Genomic DNA, 24,219 nt, shown 5'->3' on the forward strand with positions numbered 1-24,219 from the left:
TAATAGTTACCACTCAAGTATTAAGGCTGCACCTTTTGAGGCCTTATACGGACGAAAATGTAGATCCCCACTGTGTTGGGATGAATTAGAGGACAGACAGTTAACTGGTCCTGAAATCATACACGAGACAACTGAAAAGATAGTTCAGATTAAGAAACGAATAGAAACTGCCCGCAGCCGACAGAAGAGCTATGCTAATAAAGGTCGGAAAGATTTGGAATTCCAAGTTGGTGACAAAGTCATGTTGAAAGTATCCCCTTGGAAAGGCGTCGTTCGTTTTGGTAAACGAAGCAAACTAAGTCCGCGTTTTGTTGGACCCTTCAAGTTTTCTGAAAGGATCGGACCCGTGGCTTATCGATTAGAATTACCTGCTGAACTTAGCAGCGTACACAGCGTATTTCATGTCTCGAATCTTAAAAAGTGTCTCGCTGATGACACTCTCGTTATTCCTTTGGATGACATTCGCATTGATGATAAAATGCACTTCATAGAGGAACCCGTAGAAGTCATGGACCGATCTGCTAAACGCTTAAAACAAAGCACCATACCTATTGTTAAGATCCGTTGGAATTCACGACGTGGCCCCGAGTATACCTGGGAACGTAAAGACCAAATGAAACAGAAATATCCCCATCTCTTCTCAACCGCTGATGCATCCGAGAAGTCTACCTAAAACTTCGGGACGAAGTTTTTATTAACGGGGAGGTACTGTAACAACCCTCACTTTTCGACTTCTAAATTACTGAATTAACCCTAGGGTTATATGTCTAACTATATGTATTAAGGGTTGTTATATACAATTAAATATTGACCGAATAGTAATTTTTAGTCAACAATGTACGCTTAAATAAATAATATATTGTTAATTTATATAATTTGACATAATTTAGCTAAGTATATAAACTTTGTATCACTTTTATTATTTAGTTAATGTATTATATATTTAACTATATAATAAATCCAATTGTATATAAATGTAATAATATTTATAAACTTACTAAAACTATAGTTTAATAATTAAAATCATAATTATTATTAAAAATACAAAATACCAAATTATTTATTATTTTTATGCAAAATTTGTATTTATTAATTAAATAAAACAAAAATAAAAAAAATAAAATAAAATATTATTGACAAATATTCTTGGAAAAGCATTAAATCAATTTGTTTATTTATATAAAAAACATCCTTAAAATAAATGAAAAAAAAAATAAATAAATAAAAAAATAAATAAATTACTTTTTAATTAAAAATTGTAATGGAAAAACTACTTTTATTATTTTATTTTTCGCATTATCCCATGACCTAACATTTAATATTTTTTAATTTTAAAATCCCATTAAGAATTAAAATATTTCTTTTTATTTTAATTATTTTATTCTTTTTACCTAATTTTTTCAAATATAAATACCCCTCATTTCTCATTCAAACTCACACCAAAATTTCTCTCATTCTCTCTTTGAAGAATTACTACTAGTAAGTATTCTTTTCTTACTTTTTATTTTTTTTACTTTTGCTTTTTACTTTTTACTTTTTACTTCGGTTATTATTTTTACCGAAACATGTAAATAATGTTATAAATTATATGCAATTAAAAATAAAATAAATAACATGTATACACTATTACTATTACTAGCACATATAACCTACTACTTATATTGTAACATAAAAACATTTTGGGATATGTATTAGAGATGTATAGATCTTCGAACTTTCTTGACGAATGGTTTCTATGAGATTCTAGGCAGAGGGTTTGGATTTCCGATTTAAAGGGTCCTATGGCTCAAGCCCCTAGATCTAAATTAGCCATTCGAAGGGAAAGGGGTGATTGGAAGCTTATCTAATACGACAAGTATCCTAAAATGGAAAACAATGATAAAAGTAGAAACTCTCTAGTCATAGAAACTTAGTAAAATAAGAAACTTTCTAAAAATGGAAACTTTATAAAAATAGTAACTTACTAGGAATAGAAACTTAGTAAAACAAACTATACTTAAACAAATACTTAAACTTAAACATGGGCAAAACACTTAACTACTCTTAAATGTCAATAGGTTGACTTTCCTGCTCACTCGTTCAACTCTTTATTCCGAGGAATAACTCTCTCTCTACTTACTAAGGTGAATTCATAGCCCCTCTTTAATTGCTAGCAAACTTACTTACTTTACTTGGGGTGAGACACATGCTGTTTTTTTTTACTTTTTACACTTTAGACACAAGTACCAAACTGTTAAACTATGCTATACCCGGCTATGTCCGACTAAGTTCCTACAGTGATATTTTTAATTGCTGCGGCATGCTTAATTATTGGGGGTAGGCCTATCGGGAGTAACGTCCCCGATACATTTGACCAAGTCATTGTATTACTTAATAATGAAATTAAACCGACAAGGACAGACACAACTTGTCATGGGGCAAACTTGAACGTTTAGTCTAAATATCACGCATTGGCATAACTTTTTGATCCTGCGGGAGATCAACTTTACAAACTAAATCTTGTGGTCTAAAACAACGACAAACTTTTTGTTAAACCTATGAACTTCACTCAACCTTTTTGGTTGACACTTTAGCATGTTTTGTCTCAGGTGCTGTTTGATTCAAGCTCTTATACTTACTGCTTATGTGATGTTACTTGGACATAGGATCAAGAGATATCACATTTATTACTTCTGCATGTGAACATTTACGTTATTGTTATTCATGTCATTGTAACGACATTTCATTTTTCGCTGCGTACTCATTAAAGTTAAATTCATCATTTAGTATTGTTCTCGTTTATTATAATATGTTGGTATGTTTTGATATTAGTGACGTTCCTTCCAGACCCTATTGGGAGGACGTTACACAATAAGACAACTTACTCTATGAAACCACATTTGTTTAAGACATATATGTTGACCAACCTAAATACGTATACTTAGGTTGCACTTCTAAGTACTTAATCGCACAAGTTATTTGTCTACTTTTCAATCCGAGCTTTATCGAATGTGAGTCTACAGTCCCGTTTTTTACATGTTTTCAGGGATGAGAATACACGCTGTTGTACTTACATTTTCAAATGCTTTTATGTTGACACGAGTACTTATTATACATATTGAGTTTGTTCACAAAGCCCCTAGCTTGAATACTTTTATTACCTTCGGGTAAGCACAATTTAGATGGACGGATCCGTTAGGTTAGACAAACCTCGCCCAAACAATATTAACCGTGGCGCATTTACTTTGAACATTAGATACACTCGAACAAGGGTATAACATTTTTATGGGGTAAAGGGAGTGTAGTGGATTCTATACTCTGGTCATTGCTAGTATTCAGGTGCTCATGGATTATGTAAACGTTTTGCAACTTGGAGTTGTACTTTTGAAACCTCGTGGTCAATGAACCTACACTATTTTCTGATAATTGTTTTTTAGATACTGTTACATTATTTTAAACCTGTAGATTCACCAACATTATTGTTGATCCGTTTTGCGTGTTTATTCTCATGTATTAATTGCTTCCGCTGTAAAACTTTGCTGCTACGTAGAAGTCAAGCCAAGCAATGGGACCAGAGTTAACATTCCGTTAATGGATTTAGATGGGGTGTTAAACAATGATACCCGATGAAATGCCTTTAAATTAACCGTTACGTTCACGAAGCCATATAATGCATTTTTTTTAAAGACGCATGTTAGGAAATGCTATGATACTTTGTAAAATGTAACATTAAAGCCATTACCGTGTCAATATTTAGAAAATGCTCATGCACAAAATGTTCAGATAAGATGTAGGTATTTATGAAGTTTGGCTCACCTAAGATCCAACTTTATTATCATGGCTAGAACGTCAATTTGCTTTCATGTCTTTCAAAGAGACCTGGTTATGAGGTATACCAAAAGAAGAGTGGATAATTTGTTGATAAACATTATAGAGATGAATGGTAATGCAGGATCCCTAAATATTCATTATTTTTTTATAAAATGCTAGCAAAATCCAATATACTAACAGATGAAAATTATAACCCAAATGCAAAAGAAAAATGTTTTTCTTTGAAGCCATGATAGACAACCTATAACCCACAAACAACCTAAATGAGACCATGAATTTAACGAATTATTTGCTAAATGGGTTTAAAATAGAATGAAAGTTTAATTTTACCTAAGATCAACAGCAGGGGCGGATGTATAGCCCTATGAATGGTTGCACTTGCAACCAGTCAAATATGCCCATCTAGTACAAAATTTCTTGGTCTTTTGTTAAACTCCATTGAGGGTTACCACTGAAATTTGTTGTGTGCAACCTCTCTAACCCAATTTATAACTCTGAAGCCAACTAATTATAACCAAAAGAAGCTACAATTGTAAGCACAAAATTAAGATTCAAGTTCATTGTGTTTTTTTATTGTCATGGCTGACTGATGAATTGTGAAGAAAAAAAAAAAGGAGAAGAAGAGCACAAGGCACTAGACTAGAAAGAAAAGATAAGATCATAGGTTATGCACGTGATATTGTTAGGTGATATCTTTTCATAAATAATTTATCTTTTATTTAATTAGATTATTACTCCTATTACGGAGTACTTATATTATTATACCTTTCTTTATTTTTTTCTTATAATATTATTATTATTAATTATAATTTTATATTAGTATATTATATATTATATTTTATTATTTATATTTTTTTTTTACGAACAACAAAATTTAAATATTTTTATATTTATATTTTCAATATTCTATATATTTTGTTCAATGTTGAAGTTTTTGGTTTAATATACTAAGTCCCATCAACTCTACTTTCTACCACTAATATCCCGGTTTGTAGCAATGTAAAGACCAATAAGTGAATCGTAGGTGCAAGTCAGAAGCCTTTAATCTCAGATCCTCAACACACTATCCAGTAACAATCCCAAACAAACAATGTGAGTATATCTACTAATATAAAGAAAGTTGAAAAGGGATGCAAATTAGAAAGATGTGTTGCCCGCTTTTCTCTAATCTTTTACTACAAATGCTCCAGTTATCGTTTCTCGAATTCTCACTCCAGCAGTTGGATTTTGGGCCTTTGCTCCTAACCTAAACTCCATGCTCCCCCAACTCGAGTTGTCTATAAAAACTACATCATGTATAACCACAACTCCTTTCATATTTAGTACCAAATTATTTTTCAACATATGCCTTTCACTTTTTCTTTCAGTCTGAGATCAATTTTCATAATCATGAACAAGCACAATGGCTACATTTAGGGAAGTTAAAGGTCCGTATGACATAATTTTAGGAGCAGCCAGGTATCACATAATAGCATTATTGTAAACCCAAAATAGGTCAATTTGGGTTACCTTTTTTAACAGATCATTGATTAAATGGGTTTAAACAGCCTTAAAAGAAAATGGGTCAAATAGCTTGACGGTCAAAATTTGCGTAGAGCCTAACCTCCTAAATAATGTTATTCAAATAATTATCTTAAAAAACATAACATAGATATAAATTTGTAATAATAATGTACTCAAAATGGTTACAGGTCAACCTAACAGGACCCATTGGACTCATTAACTGACCCGGAAATTTTTTCACCAAGAAATATAAGTTTACTCATAAATACATTCAATTGACTAAACAACGTAAGCATTCCACTTTTATTTGACAATAAGAGATTACCTGAATGTTTTAGCAAGAGCTACAATTTCATTTAGAATTGCATTAGAATCCTACATAAACAATAAAAAGGTCAGTCAAAATAATATTACTATGGCACTATTCATTATATCGAAACAAAAACCACAAAACATGTCACCAATGAGTTACTATACTAAAGCAAACGACCACATTTTTAACACGATTAGATATTGTTAAACGGTTAAGATAAAATTTTAGCTCATATACCTCCAACGTCTTACCATCAACAACAATATCTTTTCAATGAAAACACCACCTATCCACTCCAAGCTTCTCTAGGAACTCAAAGTTCGCCCTAACTGCAACATAACCGATTTGGAATTAATTAAAGATTGCACTCTGAAAATAACCGATCCTACTTCTTTGCTTGGGCATCACTAAAAAGCTAGTAGCATCTTCCCATGGCTACATCTCAAAGTAGCACCAATAAGGTCACTTCCAGTCCCATGAAACTTATGCCAAAACACAACACTGAATAGTGAATCGCATCAAATCCTACCAAAACAATAATCCATATCACAACTATTTATACAATAAATCCACATGAGCACTTTGATGATAATGTAATTAAAGTCAATCAACATCACAACAACTCCTAATACATGTTTTTCATGAACAAAGCAGAAAGATGCTACTCAATATAGGAAATACCATCAAATGCTAACAAATTGTAATGAGCAGTTACTTATAAAGAGATGAATTACTAAACATTAAAGAGTAAAATACAAAATAATATATATAATCATTTATTCCAATTGAGAATGATATTTAACGCTTGTACATGGCATTCAAGCTTACCAGAGTTATAGTTTTTCTACATTATATTACAACCACCCCATAGATCTTTGCTTTTCATAAGAGTTTATCTTCATTATTTTGCAACCACTAACCAATCATCAAAATTCTTACCGTAAGAACATCATTGAAATATCATAGCATAAATACATAACCTAACACATACCTTGTTAAATCTTCAAACGCAATTCAGCAAAGATTTATCATCTTGTCAAAAAGCGTATTAGTTTCAATGGTTGCCATCGATCATCTCAGCCACAAAACCACAAAATTAATCCACATAAGAAAAACATATACGGTACTAAATTAATCAAAATTCGTAATTAAAACAGCAAACCAAAGATGGCAGCTTTAGTTAATTAGATCAGGCACCAGGTTTACACAATCTTTGTAGCCTTTATATGTAGGTATAAGAAAGAACATAAAAAGACATCATGAACGTTAGTAATTTAGTACCTGAAAGGAATTTTGGCAGGACCTGAAAGGGATATCGTAAGGTTAGTAAATCAGTACAAAAGCAACTTACTCCGTATCACTTAAAAAATTAATGATCAAAACATATACGACAATAAATCCATTAGTTTCTGCATCAAAACAATTCAATACACTTACAATCAACGATCAATTAAACTAACGATGAAAACATATACGTAGTAAAATTTAAATTAAAACGATACCCGTATAGCAGAAGGATCGGAGCAAAAACGGAGAGAAACACCAGGTGCAACAAATCAAATCAGGATTACAAGAATCTGAAGTGTTCAAGATTAGGGATAACCTGTTTCGAAGAGTAGGCAAATCGCTAATGATCAAGAATCACATATTATGATTTATGTGATCGAATGATCAAGAATTCTTCTAGCAATTGAGGCGATCTAGGAATTGTGGTGTGTGTTTTTTAAGGTTTTGATGAAAGGTAGACGTTGTTGTTTCAAGAAACAGATACAGAGTTAAATAATTAATAAAGTTTTTTAATTTTAAAATAAATATATTTATGACATCAAGCAGGATATCTAGAATTTTTTCTTTTTATTTTTGATTTTTTTTTTTAACAAAGGAAATTGGTTTTTTATGATGTCATCATTTTAGCAATATAATAGAATCTATAGAAGATTATTAAGGATATCGAGTAAATTCTTTTAAGCAAACATCCTTAATGGTTTTATAGAGTTTTCGGTCGAGTATGCACTATTTTTCACATACAAAACATGGTGGTAATGAGCAAAAAAAACGTCCACGTCTTCATCGCTTTATCAAACTAAAAAGGGAATTACAAATCAATAACAATAATTAATAATACAACCCCTGCCTACAATCAACTTCGATTTCCATTATCGAAGATTAGCATATGATCATATCAAAGATGGTGAATCCAACTATATTTACTCGGGGGGTAACAGAAAGCGCCACATGCCTCTTTGTACACTCGGTGATGATCTTATGATGCAGAGCTGCAAAAAACAGTGCATGAAATATATCACTATGACGACGTCCCTTGAACTTTGGCCCCTTTGTCCAGGTTGTATGAAGCAGCAGGATTTTGTTGCTGCAATTGCGGCTCACTCGCAAGACCAAGCGCTTGTAGAGTTGACCTAAGATGTTATTACAAATTAGTTTAGTGTTCGAATGTTCGATTAACTAACTAATCAGGGTTGCAGAACTCGTAAAAGTTCGGGCCGAGTACTCGGTCAACAGGGATTACTCGGCCATAACTCGAGATTACTCGGTCAACACCCGGGATTACTCAAAAAAGCGGTCAAAACTTGGTCAATACTGATCAAAGTCAAACTTGGTCAATATGAATAAAAAATGAGACGTATATATACCTAGGCAAGGAGGCCTTAATACTAGGTTGGGTGGCATATGAAGCAAGCGGACCTCGAAGGCTACCATATTTGTTTAGAGCACCTTCAAGTTGGGGCGACGGCAACTGCAAGAACAAGTCAATATAAAAAACCGACATAATTGAAGTGTTGCGAGAAAGTCAAAAAAGAAATGAGAGCCCGCAAAAGGACTGAAAATGAACATACTTGTAATAACACACGAAACGAATGTGGCTGAGTTTGTGAAATACATTTCAGAAATCCAACCCACAATTTGGGCATCCTCCATACCTGGATTAACAAAAAAAAAAAAAAACAGTTATTTTATTAAAAGTTACAATCATATCATATTGAGATCAAATATATAGGTTTGACAATTTTTTTATCTGATTTACTCTATTAGTTTGGCGAACTGTTTTTTTTTTTTTTTATTTGGAACTGTTGTAAATTGCCCAGAGTATCTTTAGTGCAGATGACCTCATAATTCAACTGTGGTCAAGATTCTAGATTATTATTGTAATCATACTCAACATATTGAGTATTTATACATTACTAAAAAAACTGTTTGCAGGTCGGAGTGATACACCCCCTACTAAGAAGGACCAGTTTCATCCTAAACCTGTTATTCGACCCGCCCATCTAGTCATCTAAAATGGTCTAACACATAAAAAAGAGTCAAAGCATGAAACAACGCACCTGTTTGCTAACGAGTTTAGAAAGTATCTCCATAACAAAGTCAACCTAGATTTCAAAAAAATGAATTACAAACTGATATGATATGCTTCATAACATCAAATATATACAATTTCATATCATGAAAACTAACGCAGATTTCATTCCCCGACTCCAAAAGATAAAAACACACACGCAGAAGGCGTTAGACATTATTGAATTATACAAGTTTCTCATGCAACAAATAACATAGTGGTATGTTTTACCTCGTATACAAACGCATACTTATGGATACGATTTAACATAAGTTGAAAATCGATACTGTATATGTATATATCAGATACAGTAAATTATATATATGTGCATACCAGCTTGGGAAAAGCATCAATCGCCTGGATTACTGTCCGCATGAAGAGTAGAGGTAAAGGTGTTTGATCAACCTAAACGGAAACAAAAATATCGAATACAATTAGACATACACCTAGAAACTTTTTAAAATAATTAAAATTGTGAACGATGATACCATTTGGTTTAACGCTTTTGCCAAGACTTGCTGCGTAAAAACAGTGCGCTGCTCAAAACAAGCTGAACAAGCATCCATTATCTACAGAAAAAAAAAACGAATTAGTTAAGCGTGGCTGATTTTACACGTTGCAAATGGGAAAACAAGTAGACATGCCTTTTTAAGCGGAACACCATCCTTCTCAGGGTTAATGTCGTGGATTGCAACCAATACTTCTGCTGGTGTTAGTGCGGGCCCCATATGAGCTGAACCCTGCACGAAGAAAACAGCTTTTAAGTACTGCTACAGTGCTACTAATACTCAGGAGAATAGATGTAATAATAATATGATCACAACAATAATAGTATGTTATGTGATTTAAAGTGTTGTATGCACTAAATATTTTTAAGCAACATTCAACTCGTTAGTCCCACTAAAATGCACATAACAACTATAAGTTATGTCAAGATTTACGGAATATTTTTTTTTTTTTGAAAGGCAAAATTTCATTAAGAACTCGAAGATACATCAAATTGACCAAGTCACAAGCCAACTTTAGCCATACACCCGAACCAAAACACGAGTACAAAATGCACGAGCTAATCTATTTACATTTATGTAGGTCAAGATTTACGGATTAAATTTCCTACTAAAACTAAAAGCTGCCAAAAATAATCCAAAATTGTCATAATTCTGTGTTACTTTCAGTATTTCCTAAATATTTCCATTTCCATTATAGTTTACAATTATGTTCCGAAATTTAAGCAAGACTCTAATAACCTTGTGACATTGTTATTTAGCAAACAATAAGGCAATGAACTCCTATATTAGAATGTGTGTGTGTAGGGAAAGGCTCAAATGAGAACTACATAAAAGATTATTAAATATAACGTTTTGTACTTTTACATTAATTATATTATATTATATATATAAAATATAAATTAGATACATATTGTGAGACTACGATGACTGAAACCTGAAGTATGTGAGCCAGCGCTGTCTGAAACTTGTCCAATGGAAGCTGGACGAGGCGAGGGAAAATGGGCAAAACCTGAAACCAAATACCAGATTAATCCAAATGGAATGTTTGAATTTACGAACACAATAAAATGTCTGAGAGATTAAAACCTCGTCCTTGGTGAAAGAAGACAGTATTGGAATAAGTATCGTAGCATCCTGCAAGAGAGAAATAGTGAAATACCAAGTAAAAAATATTGCAAAAACACGTTCGAACGTACAAGACCACAACCAGGAAATTCATTCAATTTATCACCTTGAGTTTAGTTTCATATAACTGCTTTACAGTTGAAATCAAATCTACATCAGGTGTCGTGCCTTCACACAAAACATGCAGCACCTAGTATAAAAAAAAAATTCCCACAAACAAAATAAGAGACTATATCAGCATTTTTATATGTATAAAAAAAGTTCTAAACAATAAATGAAGAAATATACACCTGTGTTAGAAGGTTTTCGCTTCCTCGAGGTGGATCGGATATTATTTTGAGTAAATCCAAATATGATGGACCTAAGGTCCGGATAAGAATAGGAACATGGCGATGAATAGCCTGTGTAAAATCAGAAATTAAAAAGAGCAGTGTCATTAAACATACAAATTAACTGACTTTTAGTTCATAACAAGGTTGCAAAAATTGGAAATCGGGGAGAACTCGGCCGGACAATTTCGGGAGTTCTCGGAGAACTCGGGGAGAAATCGGTTGTTGACTAACGTTGACTTTTTAATATAAATATAAATTTTCGAATATATATTTAAAAAATTTAGACTTCTTAGATAATCATTATGATACATAATATAATATATAGCTACAAGAAAGCATTTATATAATTTTTTATAATACATAATATAATATAATATATAGCTACAAAGAATTATGTTGACCGAGAAATTCAATAAATCGGATATTGACCGAAAAGTTGACCAAGAAATCGGCCGTTGAACGAAAAACTAGCCGTTGACCGAGAACTCGACAGCCTGATGAATCCGACTTATAGCCGAGAACTCCCCGATTTTTTCCGATTTTTGCAACCTTGGTTCATAATAATAATAATAATCTAACATGAAGTAAAAAAAATGTTGAAAACTTCTGATAGAAATCTCACCTGCTTAACACCCTTAGGAGCTTGATCATATTTGTCGAATACAAGTTGAAGAAGATTAGGTTTCTGCACGAAAGCAGGGAAACAACATACAGAAAAGATTGTGATATTAATTATTGTTGTTACAGATTAATACAGAAAAAGTAAATGTTTGTGTGACGCTAATTAGCAGATTAGCAAACCTTGGTACATAAAGAAAAAAACAAAGAAAGGCGTTGTTGAGCTTGAGCAGGGGACACTGACGTATCAATTTGGGAATCAGATTGGGCACCCAAAGCCGTGTCATTTTCAGAAGTCCCTGGCTCTGAGATCTGAGAACCACTGATTGATGTTTCTTGAATTTCCATCTGAAAATAATTACAATTATTAATATTAATTATTAAGATATAATAGCACATTGAAAACAAAAATTTGATAGTTTAAGACAATAAAGGTAAACAGGTCCCAATAGGTCATATCAGACCCATTCTATCCAACCTTTTTGATAAATGACTAATGCCTTAATTGTGATCAGAAATAGAACTTATCCGACATTCAACCGGATCTATTTTTATCCAAAAAATATTATCTGGCCCATTTGACATAAAAACAAAACCCGAATCAAGTTCACAAATGGTATATGAGTATACATGACATAGAAGATAGAACCTAAAGAAAGCTATATGAGGTTCTCATATTTCAAAGAGCTGATTAAAGATACACACCTGCCCTTCGGTTCTTTGTTCATTGGGCCGTGAAACTGACAGATCAGCATCTGATACTGGTCTACTAACAGCGGAGAGCAGTTCAATTGTAGCAAAATTCTCAATTTTCTCTGAGATAAAGCTGATCACATAAAGTTTGTTTGCCACCTGACAACAGAAAAAGCCAAAAATTCAACCTTTGAGAAAACTAGTATTTTCCAACTAAGATTTTGTACAAAAAGATTACGATCTGTTTCCATTTCATTTTTTAAAATCAAATAGTTGTATCACACAAGTTTGACTTTGTCATTAAACTCAAATCAAAACATAGCGAACATTATAACGGTGTAAGCAAAAAACTACATTTGACCAACAGAGACCTTTTAAGAAGCCCACTAGTATCGAAAATATGTAAGTTGCGATTCCACTTACCAGTCGGATGGCTTTCGCACGGATGTCATCTTTTGGATGAACTGCACACTGCATTTCATAATGCATCAATGTGAGAAGCAATACAATATGCAGAATAAAACACTTCCAAAACACAAGCAAAAATGAACCATTTAAGCAATAATGTGTAACTAATAGACAAATTTACCTTCAAAGCGATATCCAAAAAGGCCTGGCGATCATTAGGACGTCCTAAAATCAAGCTCCACAAAGAACCAAGACCTTGATGTACGCGATCACCATCACGTATATCTTTTCCGTAGTTATTGTACGAGCAGCATATATCATCAAGAAGCTTAAATGCAGACTCTGGCAATAAAGGAGCTTCACTAAAAAGCCGACTGAATGACTTATCATTTGCAGGCAAAGCATCTAGCAAACACTTAGCCTAAAAAAACAGATATTTTGTTTAAGAATCAAACTAGTATTGCTAAAAAAATGGAATTAAATTTTTTTTTTTTTTTTTCACTAGTTCTTACCACTCCCAGAAGGAACTTTTCGTATACAGATGTCACTGAAGCATCCCCAGATGAATTGGACATCTTGAGAGCATGCAGGTGGTATAACACGTGCATTACGAGTTCATGTCCCTGATGAATATACAAAATGAATATTAAAATATATACATGTTTAACAGACTATATATATAAAGATATTTACAGATGATACCTTCTGATTCTGGTAGTCGGAGACAATGTCTTTTTGTATCATGGTGATTACATCATCATCAGCATCAACCTGCAACACGACAAATGTACAAAATATCAGAGATGAAAGGCTGCTGCACATTATTGTTGCAATGGCAACGAATTCACTTGATAACTAATGCGCAGCAACAAACACATTTCGGTTTTAGCAACAGTCTCTAACTTTCAAAACTTGATTATAATGTCAAATAAACTTTACATCTTACCAAACAAAATAAATGAAAGCAAATTACACCTGTTATATATGTGATTACTATAAAGGATTATTATTGACGCATGTCTATAATCAAACAAAATAGTGTCCAGTCTAAATTATTTGAAATCTGTAGAGCCTTGAACTGCTGTGACCATGAACAGAAGATGAAATATTGGATATTAATTTAAAATATTTACAGAATGAGCAGAATACTGTATTCATAGTTTCATACACAGTTCATCAGAGTAATTAGATACATAACCAATATATAACTATTTCTTAGGATTACTAGCTTAAAAATGAATCAGTAGATCTAAGAGTAAGAAAATCCTCTAATATCTCTGTCTACTCAAACCAGATTCTTAAAGACACTCAGGTGAATAACAAACAAAATCTGTATTACCACATCACTGGAACCAAATTTGTTAAAGCTGTATACGTATCGACGTACTCAACTTATCTGCTATGGGGCCAACCTGATTATTTGACTATATGCTCCTGTTTACAACCAACCTGATAGTTTGACTATGTCCAGTTACAAAATTGCTTTTTGAAAAATTGAATCACTTACAGCAGGTATATAGCACCTGGAAATACACACACACACACACACACACACACACACACGTCTTCCGCCATCAGTCGATGTTCAGCATAATTGAAACACACTGTAACCTAGCAGGAAAAAAGTTGCTAACACCTACATGGGCATATTTGGGTAGCTGAGAAAGAGGCTCACATCTTCAGTTTGTTAAAAATGATTTAACGTTTGACCTTATTAATCGTCACTTTATGTACTGGGCAATGGTTATTTTAAAAACTCACTCAATATGAGTACTTAAACATCCACATCACAGATGAACTGCATGACACTCAACCATCAACTTTAACTCTGCTATATAAAGAAACATCTATCTATTATCTATTATTTCACATATAAAAGTTGTCATGGTCAATTTTACAATGTTGACATACATAATTAATAAACATTGAGTGCTTATATGTAATAATAGGTAAAACAGTGTTAGAAACAATAGTAATGCATCCCCAAATGAGAAACAAGAAAAAAAGTTAAACTCGACAAACTTTAACCAATCAAGAGAAGATTCGACCCCCACCTGAGCAACCAGTCGAGAAAGCAACGCCATCCGTGTCTGCAAAATCTCTGTACCTCTTAATTGTTTGTAAGAGTCTATAATCCTTTTGATCGCCAATTTTGTTAAATCTTTTTGCTGTTCTTCTGTCAATTCTACGTAAGAAGGAACGACGGGTAAATCAACAGACGTTTCCTCAATGATCGGTGCATCTGCAGTACTCGGTGAAAGCTGATCAGCTTCTGTAAATGAGTGAGTGTGGTCATCATCTGTCATCAGAATATCTGTTGACTTTTGTGCATCTGAGTCTTTGCTGACATCATCAACGGGAGGAATTGCTACATCTGCAGCAATATTTATTTCCATGTCAGCACCGACTTGTTCATCCGCAGTCTGATCTCGGAGAGATGGTATAGTTTCTGGGATATGTGGCGCCGTTTCTGATTTGGGTATAAGAACTTCTGAATTATTCTCGGGACCCGGCACTACAGTTGACGGAGGTTGTCGTTTAACGACGGCAGAGGCATCAACGTCGGACTCGGTTAAACCGGTATCTTCCATGATATGCTCAGTTGACTGGTCAACTGGTACGGATACACGCCGGGGATCAAGGCGACGAGGATCCTGTAAAACATTACAGTTGAAAGTTTAAATCACAGAAGAGAAAAAAAAAAAAAAAAAAAAAAAAAAAAAAGCTATAGGTGGCAAAATGGGTACTTTGTATAAATATCGCATCACCTGCGATTACAGAAACTAAAGTATTTCAATATATATCTGATCTGATGCTTGAGATTGCTTTAATAGTGTCCTTGTGGCCTTTAAAACGTTTTGAAATCTATAGATTAAAAGACGTGCTTAATTCTCTCTAAAATAAGTTAACACAAACAGTATCTAAGCACTTACAAGTGCGTTTAGGCTTTTAAAAAACACAATAAGCCATGAGCACTTGATATATGCAGTCGCAGACATCCGTTAAGTACTTTAACAGAAATCATAACCATTTGGGCGAGTTTGAACCTCTTTGACCCATTCTCAATTTTTTTACTTGTCATCTGACCCGTTTCAGAATTAAACTAACCCAAATCCACCGATGCATTATTAAATGGGTCAAAATGAACACATATAAACAAGACAAGCATATAAAAACAACTACCCTTCGTGCATCACGTTTTGCATCTGCTTGGAGACTGACTGAAGTGGATGTAGTGGAAAATGGTGTGCTGGTCGCGTTTGTTGTCACCTGCTGAGTTGGCGCAAACTGAGACGATTGGGTAACGGGCTTCGTTAACGGGGGAGGATTTTTAGGCAAATGTTTCATATTTGTCACAACGATGTCAGCTAAAACATCTGGATGTATCTGAGATATAAGAATTTCAAGAGATTCAGCGCCACGTTCACCTTCAGCGAGTAAAGCACCAATCATAGCAATCATTTGTTCAACAGGGGTCAGAGCTTTATCCCGCGATGGCACATTAGTGGGCCCACCATTTACAGTATGATCATGTGTTAGATCATTATTTGAGCCAAAACGGCCCCTTTTTATTGCTACATCGTTGGAAAGTATATGTTCTTGATCCATTGGAGTTGATCGTTTCCGATGCAAGTCCCCTGACATAAGCTGGCTTGATGGTTGCTCATCCTAAAAAGGGTTAAATAAAATTAGAAAATCAGTAATCAGATGATCAAGTGCCAAGGAGTGTCTATACGCACCTTTTGAAACTGAAAAATTGATTATTTTGACCAAACTCGCAATAATCAGATAGTTAGGGTGTAGATAATAAGATAAAGCGATTAAGATTATGATTATGTGATTATTTAGGAATTATATACTCAGTTTCATACTAGCAGGAAACATAACTGGTTTGAAATAATTCACTTAGACCTCCTCCTTACCCAATTATAAAAAAAGTCTAATCATACATTTTTCTCATTAATCTTAATAATTTAATAACATTATTACAAGAGAAAAAAATTCTTAATATTAAATATTAAGATTAAAATATTAAAATTAAAATAATTAAAGAGTTATATACAGAAAATTATATTACCGGAGTACATATTAATCGAAAAATAAAGTATCACAATTTTGGTCATTTCATCTATTAGTTGCTTAAATAGATAGAATGTCCCATTCCAAAGAATGGGTAAATCACCAGAAACTCGATAAATGCTTATATAACTTCAAGGAGTAGAAGCACATCCGAACACTGAAGCCCACCAAAGGTATTATAACAGTTGATCATATCATACGATGCTAATCATTCACATATCACATAATCACTCTCAATTGGCAAATCTAAAAAACCTATATTTCAAAGAACTTGAGGCACCCTAATATGCAAGTCAAAATACCTTGCTTACACGAGCATCACGAGAAGCACGCTCGTTATTTCTTATCATTTTGTCAACTTGTCGCATCGCCTGCTCAGCTGCATCCCCAGCATTCATTGACCGCAAAACCTTGAGCAATTTCTCTCTCGACTATATTAAGATACAGTAATCAACCACAAATTAGCATAACTAGCAGCAAAATCAAGAAAAACCTTGACCATGTAGACAGACAATTACCTCCATGATAACAGGGTGAGTACACCTCAAGAACCCTAAGAAAGCGGTTCTTAAAGAATATTGTATGCTTGCATTATGGGCTCCTTTTGCTGAAAAATTGACATCGAAATCGAGTAATGCAGCATGAACAGTGTTAAAATGGACTGGCCTCCTTCGTCCTATGGTAGCAAGACTGAAAAAGAAAATACGAACCGTAAGTGTAAACAATTATGAGCATAAAAAAAAAAAAAAAAAAAAAAAAAAAAAAAAAAAAAAAAAAAAAACTTAGACATTAAATGATCATTGTCACACTACAATCACGTTACAGCAAGCGAAAAACATATATTAGTTGATATTGCACAACTACAGAACTTTAACACACATTAAACATGGCTGAAGGATATCGAATGACCACCACTATAAGTGGTTTCACCAGATATGTTACACGGGTTATAACATAATGTCATTAGAACAGAGTTTTTATACATGAAACACTGATAGGGACATTTGGATTAACAATCCACGCCATTGATCCTACACAATGTCAACTTAAAACATGTTCCTAGTTTACACGTTACACGACATAATTAAACAATAAGAAAAATTAAACATGAATGGGTTTAATTACTGATTCTTATTAGCATCACTAGCAGGTGAAACCTTTGAAAAAATATCAACAACTTAGCAGCATCACTAGCAGGTGAGACCTTTACGCACAAAATGGGTCAAAAACAAATAAAAATTGATTCTTGTTATACTTTAGACGCCCAGGACACCAGTACCCATGCGTAGGGACGGAATCGTAAAAGGCCCCAGAGAAGCCAGATATGAGTTTAAACAGTAACTGCAGAATGCTGAAATAGCTGCTAGCAGAATATGACTTAGAACTATGGTATGTACATATCTTCAGTTTGGGATACAGAGTATAACCATATTTGCACTCAACACACAACCCATGCCTCCTCTCCCCAGATCAGCGTCCTTAAACGTTTTGCACTCGACCCACACCGTGCGCCTAATCTCCCCCAACCCAGTCAAATATGTTATTTTCGGTAGCAGTTATAAATATCATTACCATTAACATCAATACTGCCTGGAATAAAGCCACTTTACCGCTAGCTGATTTTGTATTTCGCTTCCATTTCAGGAGATTTTAACAAGTTTTACGGAAAAAACAACATCAACACTATTATCCAAATCTTCTGATGGCAAACTGAGCTTCTTGATGCATATAAAACTTGTTTGTGCAGGTAGGAAATCTTATATTAATGTCAATAGTTTCTGATATGAAGTGAAAAACTGCTGGTATATAACCCAGGTGCGCAGTGGAAATTTTGAAATAAAAAACCATAAAGCAAATGCCATAACCAACAGAATAATGTATATTTGAACTGAAATAGCCATAACTTCCAATAAATATTTGATTAATTATGGTTATTCAATGTATGTCAAAAGTCGATTGAGTTACATTTATACAAGTGTTGTATGTACAGCGGGATAATGAGAGAACAGTAGACTTAGACAGTTTAAAATCTGTAAACTGCTTGCTATGCTACCAAATCAATCAGAGAATGCTAGACGATGGTGCTGACATCAGCTAACTGTCATCTCCCATTATGAACCATGAATTCAGCAATTCCTTGCATCATCCACTCTGGTTTGACCATGCGCTGCAACAATATTACAAACAAGCACTTCAAGGTGTACTAGTAACACCTCCAGTTTTCAAAATGAAAACCGATGTCAATACCATTTTCATGCGCATTTTATTTTAACAAATACCAATATTGTCTCATTAACAGAAATAAGAGCACTGGTACTTTATAAACTTAAAGTACAGATATATATTTGTACAAAGGGAGTGATAATACATATAGTACACCACCAAATAAGCACATAGATAACAAACAAGCAAGAAGGAGAACATTTTCATTCAGCAAACGAAAACACATACTAAAAATACATATAGTACACTACCAAATAAGCACATCTGAGTCAAATTCAGCGATTATGAGACACTCTTTTCACTTTACCTTCCATATTAACCAATTGTATAATGTTCTCTTGATAGAGTAGACATTATGGCACATGACAAGCATGTGGCTCCTAGTCTAAAGCTTGTCTTGCTTCGATTTTCACAATATTTATTTACATCATAAAACATCTTGTCTATTATTAGTTTTAGTTTTTTATTTTATTTTACGTTCAGCATATATCCTTGCACAACAGTGAAATGCAAACAAATAAGTGAATGCACTTAGATAAGACAATTAGAAGGGTAGTATCTCACCAATTAACAACTGAAATTGTGATTGAACCTGGGAGACCATTACTTCCCAACTTCAGCAAATCGAGTAAAATCATGAAGCATCTGTTTGCTTCTGACTGGAGAGCAACTGAATCCAAAACAGGGTGACCACCAGCCAACCATGATACATTAAACATCTGTGCACTTCTACTCACTGCTAATGCATAACAATACGATTAAAAACTATCATATGTAATAGAAATTTTCAAGCACGTGAACATTGTAGAAAAAAGTCAAACAATACCTTCGGTGACATTGTCTCTAGAATCATTGTCTGGCATGAAGAGCAAAACACAAGTTTCCAAAAACTTAACAGCAAGCAACCTTGGACCAACAGACCTAGCCTACAACATGATCAAGTTCTATTAAGCTGACTTATGTATATGTATGCCAAAAAGAAAACAGTTTGTCACTGGAATCAGGATTCACGCGCACACACACACACACATAAAAAGCACAATGCAGTTCAGGAAACTAATATGCAACTGGTGAAGCTTGTAAAGTTGTAATAATACCTCCAATGCAATCTGGAAGACAGCATCCTTAAACTTGACCATCCATGACCAAATATCTTCAAGCCATCTCTCAACAAAGCCGTGCCGGTGAAACTACAATTTTTAAAATAAATTTTCACAACCTAAAGATATGAAGAATGTAATTTTGCTTTAGTGTTCTTTGAAAATACGAATTGTTCTAAGTGCCGCAAAAGGATGCAAAATTGGCATACAATAGTTTTCAGATTTTTAAGATTTTAAGGGCATAATAAATGGCCTCTAATATCATCAATGGCCAAACCTTTAGTACCAGGCAAGTAACAAAAACTTTCAAGTATAAAAAGAAGCACTGATGTCAGCAACAATTGTAAAAATATATATACGAGGAAGTTGCTTGACACTAGCTAGAGATTAAAGTGTTCACAAGAACTCATCCACGTATACAATTACAATTACAAATCACGTTAAAACAAAGCAATATAAGAGTAGCACAGCACATTTCAAATTTGAAACTCGTGTATCTAGAATAATTCACATCTACAAAAAGAGCAGCCAAAGAAAAAGAGAGAGAGAGAGAGAGAGAGAGAGAGAGAGAGAGAGAGACCTGCAACACTAACTCATCCAACACTTTGCAAAAAACATGTGTGCCAGCAGCAATGGACTGTCTAGCAACAACAGAATCTTCGTCACTTAGTAGCGTCAACAAGACTTGCATCAATACTGGTGAATACTCCATATTTCTTAAAGTGATTTCTTCAATTGCCCTACGGATAAAATCATATTAGTACAGGGGATAGATAAGTGAGAAAACATAGAACCTCAAAATTGGCTGACATATCCCACTTGCATAATCAACAGATGCACTTAACTAATCACGATATTGTTGCATTCAGGTAAACAAATTAAAAACTACACAAACAACGAAACATATTCCACTAATCTTACAACAATAAGGTGAACACGGTGATGTACAGTAGCACATGAGAAGCTTTATTTAGAGTACCTCGGATACAAAAGACTAACAAAACAGACCATGATTATAAAACAAGCAGCTACATTATAAGAAGGAACCCTATTGGTTATCAGGCTGGACCCATGGTCAGTGTGCCAGCAAGCTTCATTTCAGTAAGTATCTGCCAGTTCTTACTGGAAAAGCTTATCAGCTTTTTGAATAAGTTGTTTCATAATGGCCGTTACAAGTTGCTTATCCTTGCGCAATCAAAAAATTACCAGATAAGCCAGTTGGATTGGACAAACAATCTCAAACACACAAGTAGGTTATCTTCTATTTCGAAACACATCGAGCAAATTCAAAAAGAAATCCCCCCCTCCATTATTCTACTCTCAGAAGTCAGAAGTGTTATTGCCAGCCAAATATGACACTGTTAATTATATAGATTAACAGAAAACGTACACATTACCCCACGGGACTCATCTGCATAATTTCTTCTTTGAAAACCTATTTATTTCGGTGGGTCCTGCTGGCTAGCTAATATCAGACTTGCACACATAAATAACCTATCTACCTATCCTTCAGTGACACAGAAACATTTTATATACAGCCACATACCACTATAGACAGTTCTAGCAACTTTTACCAGATTCTGGTTGAAAATAACTCGTACTACGGAGATTCTTCTTATATCACCATAAAAGACCGTCTTCAAGATGGCTGACTCACATCAGTAGACTTAAATGATAAATATATTCAAACGCATAAAAGGCGCTTTCTAAGTTTCTATTCGAAAATAATTATTTACACATCCAAAACAATATAATCATAAACTTCCAATACAAATTTCAATAGTCACAAGCACTATTATGAACATTTAGAGTCATCAGCTACACAATATTCCTATTGAGGAGAACTTTGTTCAGATTCAGGATATCTTACACACTAACCTCTATATAAATCACCAAAAACCACATCAAATTTTAACGATATACCAACCACTTGGACCGTATATAAAGGGAACATTACAATTATTCAATTAGTCAGTATCTTGCAATATCCAGATATTCAACATATATTGATTAATATGTACAAATTAAACCTATCAACAAATCAATTTCAAATTAAACACATAAAATAATTGCAATTTCGGAAAACTCACTCGACTAGGGTTTTGCGAACAAGCGATTCATGAGAAGACTGAAGGTCAACCAAATACGGAAACAATTCGGAAGCAAGCAACGAGAGATCTGCAGTCAGAAATATATCAATCGCTTGTTTTAAAGATGAAAGCTTTACCGCTAAATCACCATGATTGTTTGCAGAGGCTAAGAGACTAAGTGCCTGTTCTCGCTGTTGTGAAACAGCCATTGATTATACAGTGTGTGTATATTGCCCTAACAATATACACGAAAACAATTGATAAAATTGGGGAATTTATAGGTGTCTGGTATTCTAGGGTTTTAATGGAATAGAATGGAAGATGATTGAATTAAAAAACGATTTTGTGTTTGTGTAGTCGCTCGCTCGTTCTCCCTACCGTTTAAAATAGGATATTGGAGATTTCCAACTTTGTTTGGCACTTTAACCTACCTACGTCTATCGCTCTTTTAACCTAACGTGAGTTGTTCTTTTTGCAACATTTGAATGGCAATGGATGTAACCGAGATCCGCGGATATCCGTACCTGTTATGGGCGGATAAATACAAAAAAGCTCACCCGTGAACACGTTTTGGGTAGAATTTATACTCACATACGGGTCGCGGACGGGTGATGGATGTTCCACATCTGTCGAGGATAAAATCCGTTCCGAGAATCCAATACACCCGTTTGAAGAATCCGCAAATATACCCGTCAAATATCCAGTAAACCAACGAGCTTGTACTTAACTCAAGATTTATTATGTGTGTGGTTAACTTAATGTTTATCATGCTTATGTTCTCAATACAATTAATAACTACTTACTTTGAAATTTTAAACCTTTTAAAGAATACTTGTCTGTTATTAATGAAGGATAAATATTAAATTATGTATATACATCACAATCACAATATTTATCATGTAAATAGATTAGTACACTGTATTCCGTATGGATTAGTAGTCAGATTTGCGAACAATTTGTATGGCTTATGTATATCCTATTTGTATGTACCTATATAATTAATAATGTAATAGGTTGCTCATTAATAAGATTCACGTAGTATTTTTGGGAATTTAAATTAGATTATAATGTGTTATTTAGATTTAGACTAATCGTAGGTTTGTATATATGAGGATATACCTCATCCACATACTATCAATTTGTATTAAGTTAGTCGATACAATGGTAGAATGAGAAATTGATATGAAGTTTATTTTTAATTTTATTGTATCATGAACATGAACATGGTCATGCGGTTGATTGATGTTTAGTATGTCTCTTTGAATTATGTAATGATATTTGTTTTTGAATTAATTACATTTGTTTCATGAAGAATATTCGCGGGTAAATCCGTGGCCCGCAGATATCCACGGGTACGGGCATGGATATAAAAATAAACCCGCCAATGAAGATCTGTGGATTAACGGATTGACAAAAAATCCGCTGGTACGGATGATGGATCTAATGGATCCGCGCCCACGACCCGCGGGTGTCATCCCTATTCATGGCCAATGATATCCACCACCTAAATTACCAAGTCCCCAATGTACTAGTCGTAAAGTATACAACATATTAATACATCATTTATGGTGTCTCGCCACTATCGTAGCTGGCGGAAATAGCTTAATTGGTAGATGATGGTCTTGACAAGGCTGAGATTTATAATGGATGAAGTAATCTAAATGGTGAATTAATCTGAATCTCTTTCATAAAATTAAAGGGTTAGGCTATAACATTTATCTAAAATTACATAAGTGATCCATTTTATATTTTTTTCTAGAATTACCTTAACATTCCCACTTCTAATGCAAATGATCTTGACGGTAATGATCGTTTGTGGTTTTTAACTAAGTACGATCATGTATATGGTATGTAAGGATATTTTTTGTTAATTCTAGTTTATACCCCCCATCCTAAAACAAACTCTTCGAAAGCTAAAGTCAAATCACATCAACCCCACAAACCCGATCAACCCCACTAACTGCAAGTTAATAAACACATGAAATCTTCATCAGCACCACCATTTGTATAACGACCCGTCCTAATCCATCTGGACGAATACATTACATTTGGTTTCATCG

General features: G+C 33.9%; 1 protein-coding gene across 1 annotated transcript; it reads right to left on the bottom strand.

Moving 5' to 3' along the window:
* Positions 1–7,671: 7,671 nt before the first annotated feature.
* LOC139870296 (uncharacterized) lies at positions 7,672–22,562 on the bottom strand. Its single transcript, XM_071858127.1, has 27 exons — positions 22,160–22,562; positions 20,650–20,809; positions 20,067–20,159; positions 19,796–19,895; positions 19,534–19,705; positions 17,265–17,436; positions 17,049–17,177; positions 15,850–16,335; positions 14,721–15,320; positions 13,369–13,437; positions 13,179–13,289; positions 12,848–13,087; positions 12,682–12,729; positions 12,271–12,417; positions 11,749–11,913; positions 11,570–11,632; positions 10,906–11,016; positions 10,722–10,805; positions 10,577–10,624; positions 10,425–10,499; positions 9,626–9,721; positions 9,470–9,550; positions 9,315–9,386; positions 8,971–9,015; positions 8,482–8,565; positions 8,278–8,381; positions 7,672–8,043 (listed from the first exon to the last, which is right to left on the bottom strand). Exons 1-27 carry the CDS (start codon positions 22,366–22,368, stop codon positions 7,932–7,934), a joined length of 3,876 nt encoding a protein of 1,291 aa, XP_071714228.1. The 5' UTR covers positions 22,369–22,562; the 3' UTR covers positions 7,672–7,931.
* Positions 22,563–24,219: the final 1,657 nt, after the last annotated feature.

This window comes from Rutidosis leptorrhynchoides, chromosome 10, assembly GCF_046630445.1.
Source record: "Rutidosis leptorrhynchoides isolate AG116_Rl617_1_P2 chromosome 10, CSIRO_AGI_Rlap_v1, whole genome shotgun sequence".
Lineage (NCBI taxonomy): Eukaryota > Viridiplantae > Streptophyta > Magnoliopsida > Asterales > Asteraceae > Rutidosis > Rutidosis leptorrhynchoides.

What these genes read in the sequence shown, in the direction of transcription:
- LOC139870296 (XM_071858127.1), bottom strand. Translation starts at nt 22,368, where the DNA reads ATGGCTGTTTCACAACAGCGAGAACAGGCACTTAGTCTCTTAGCCTCT. An exon ending in ACAATTTCAGTTGTTAATTG is followed by an intron (nt 17,437 to 19,533) that starts GTGAGATACTAC and finishes TTTCTTTTTCAG; the next exon opens with TCTTGCTACCATAGGACGAA. An exon ending in CGCTGGCTCACATACTTCAG is followed by an intron (nt 9,722 to 10,424) that starts GTTTCAGTCATC and finishes TTCTTCGTGCAG; the next exon opens with GGTTCAGCTCATATGGGGCC.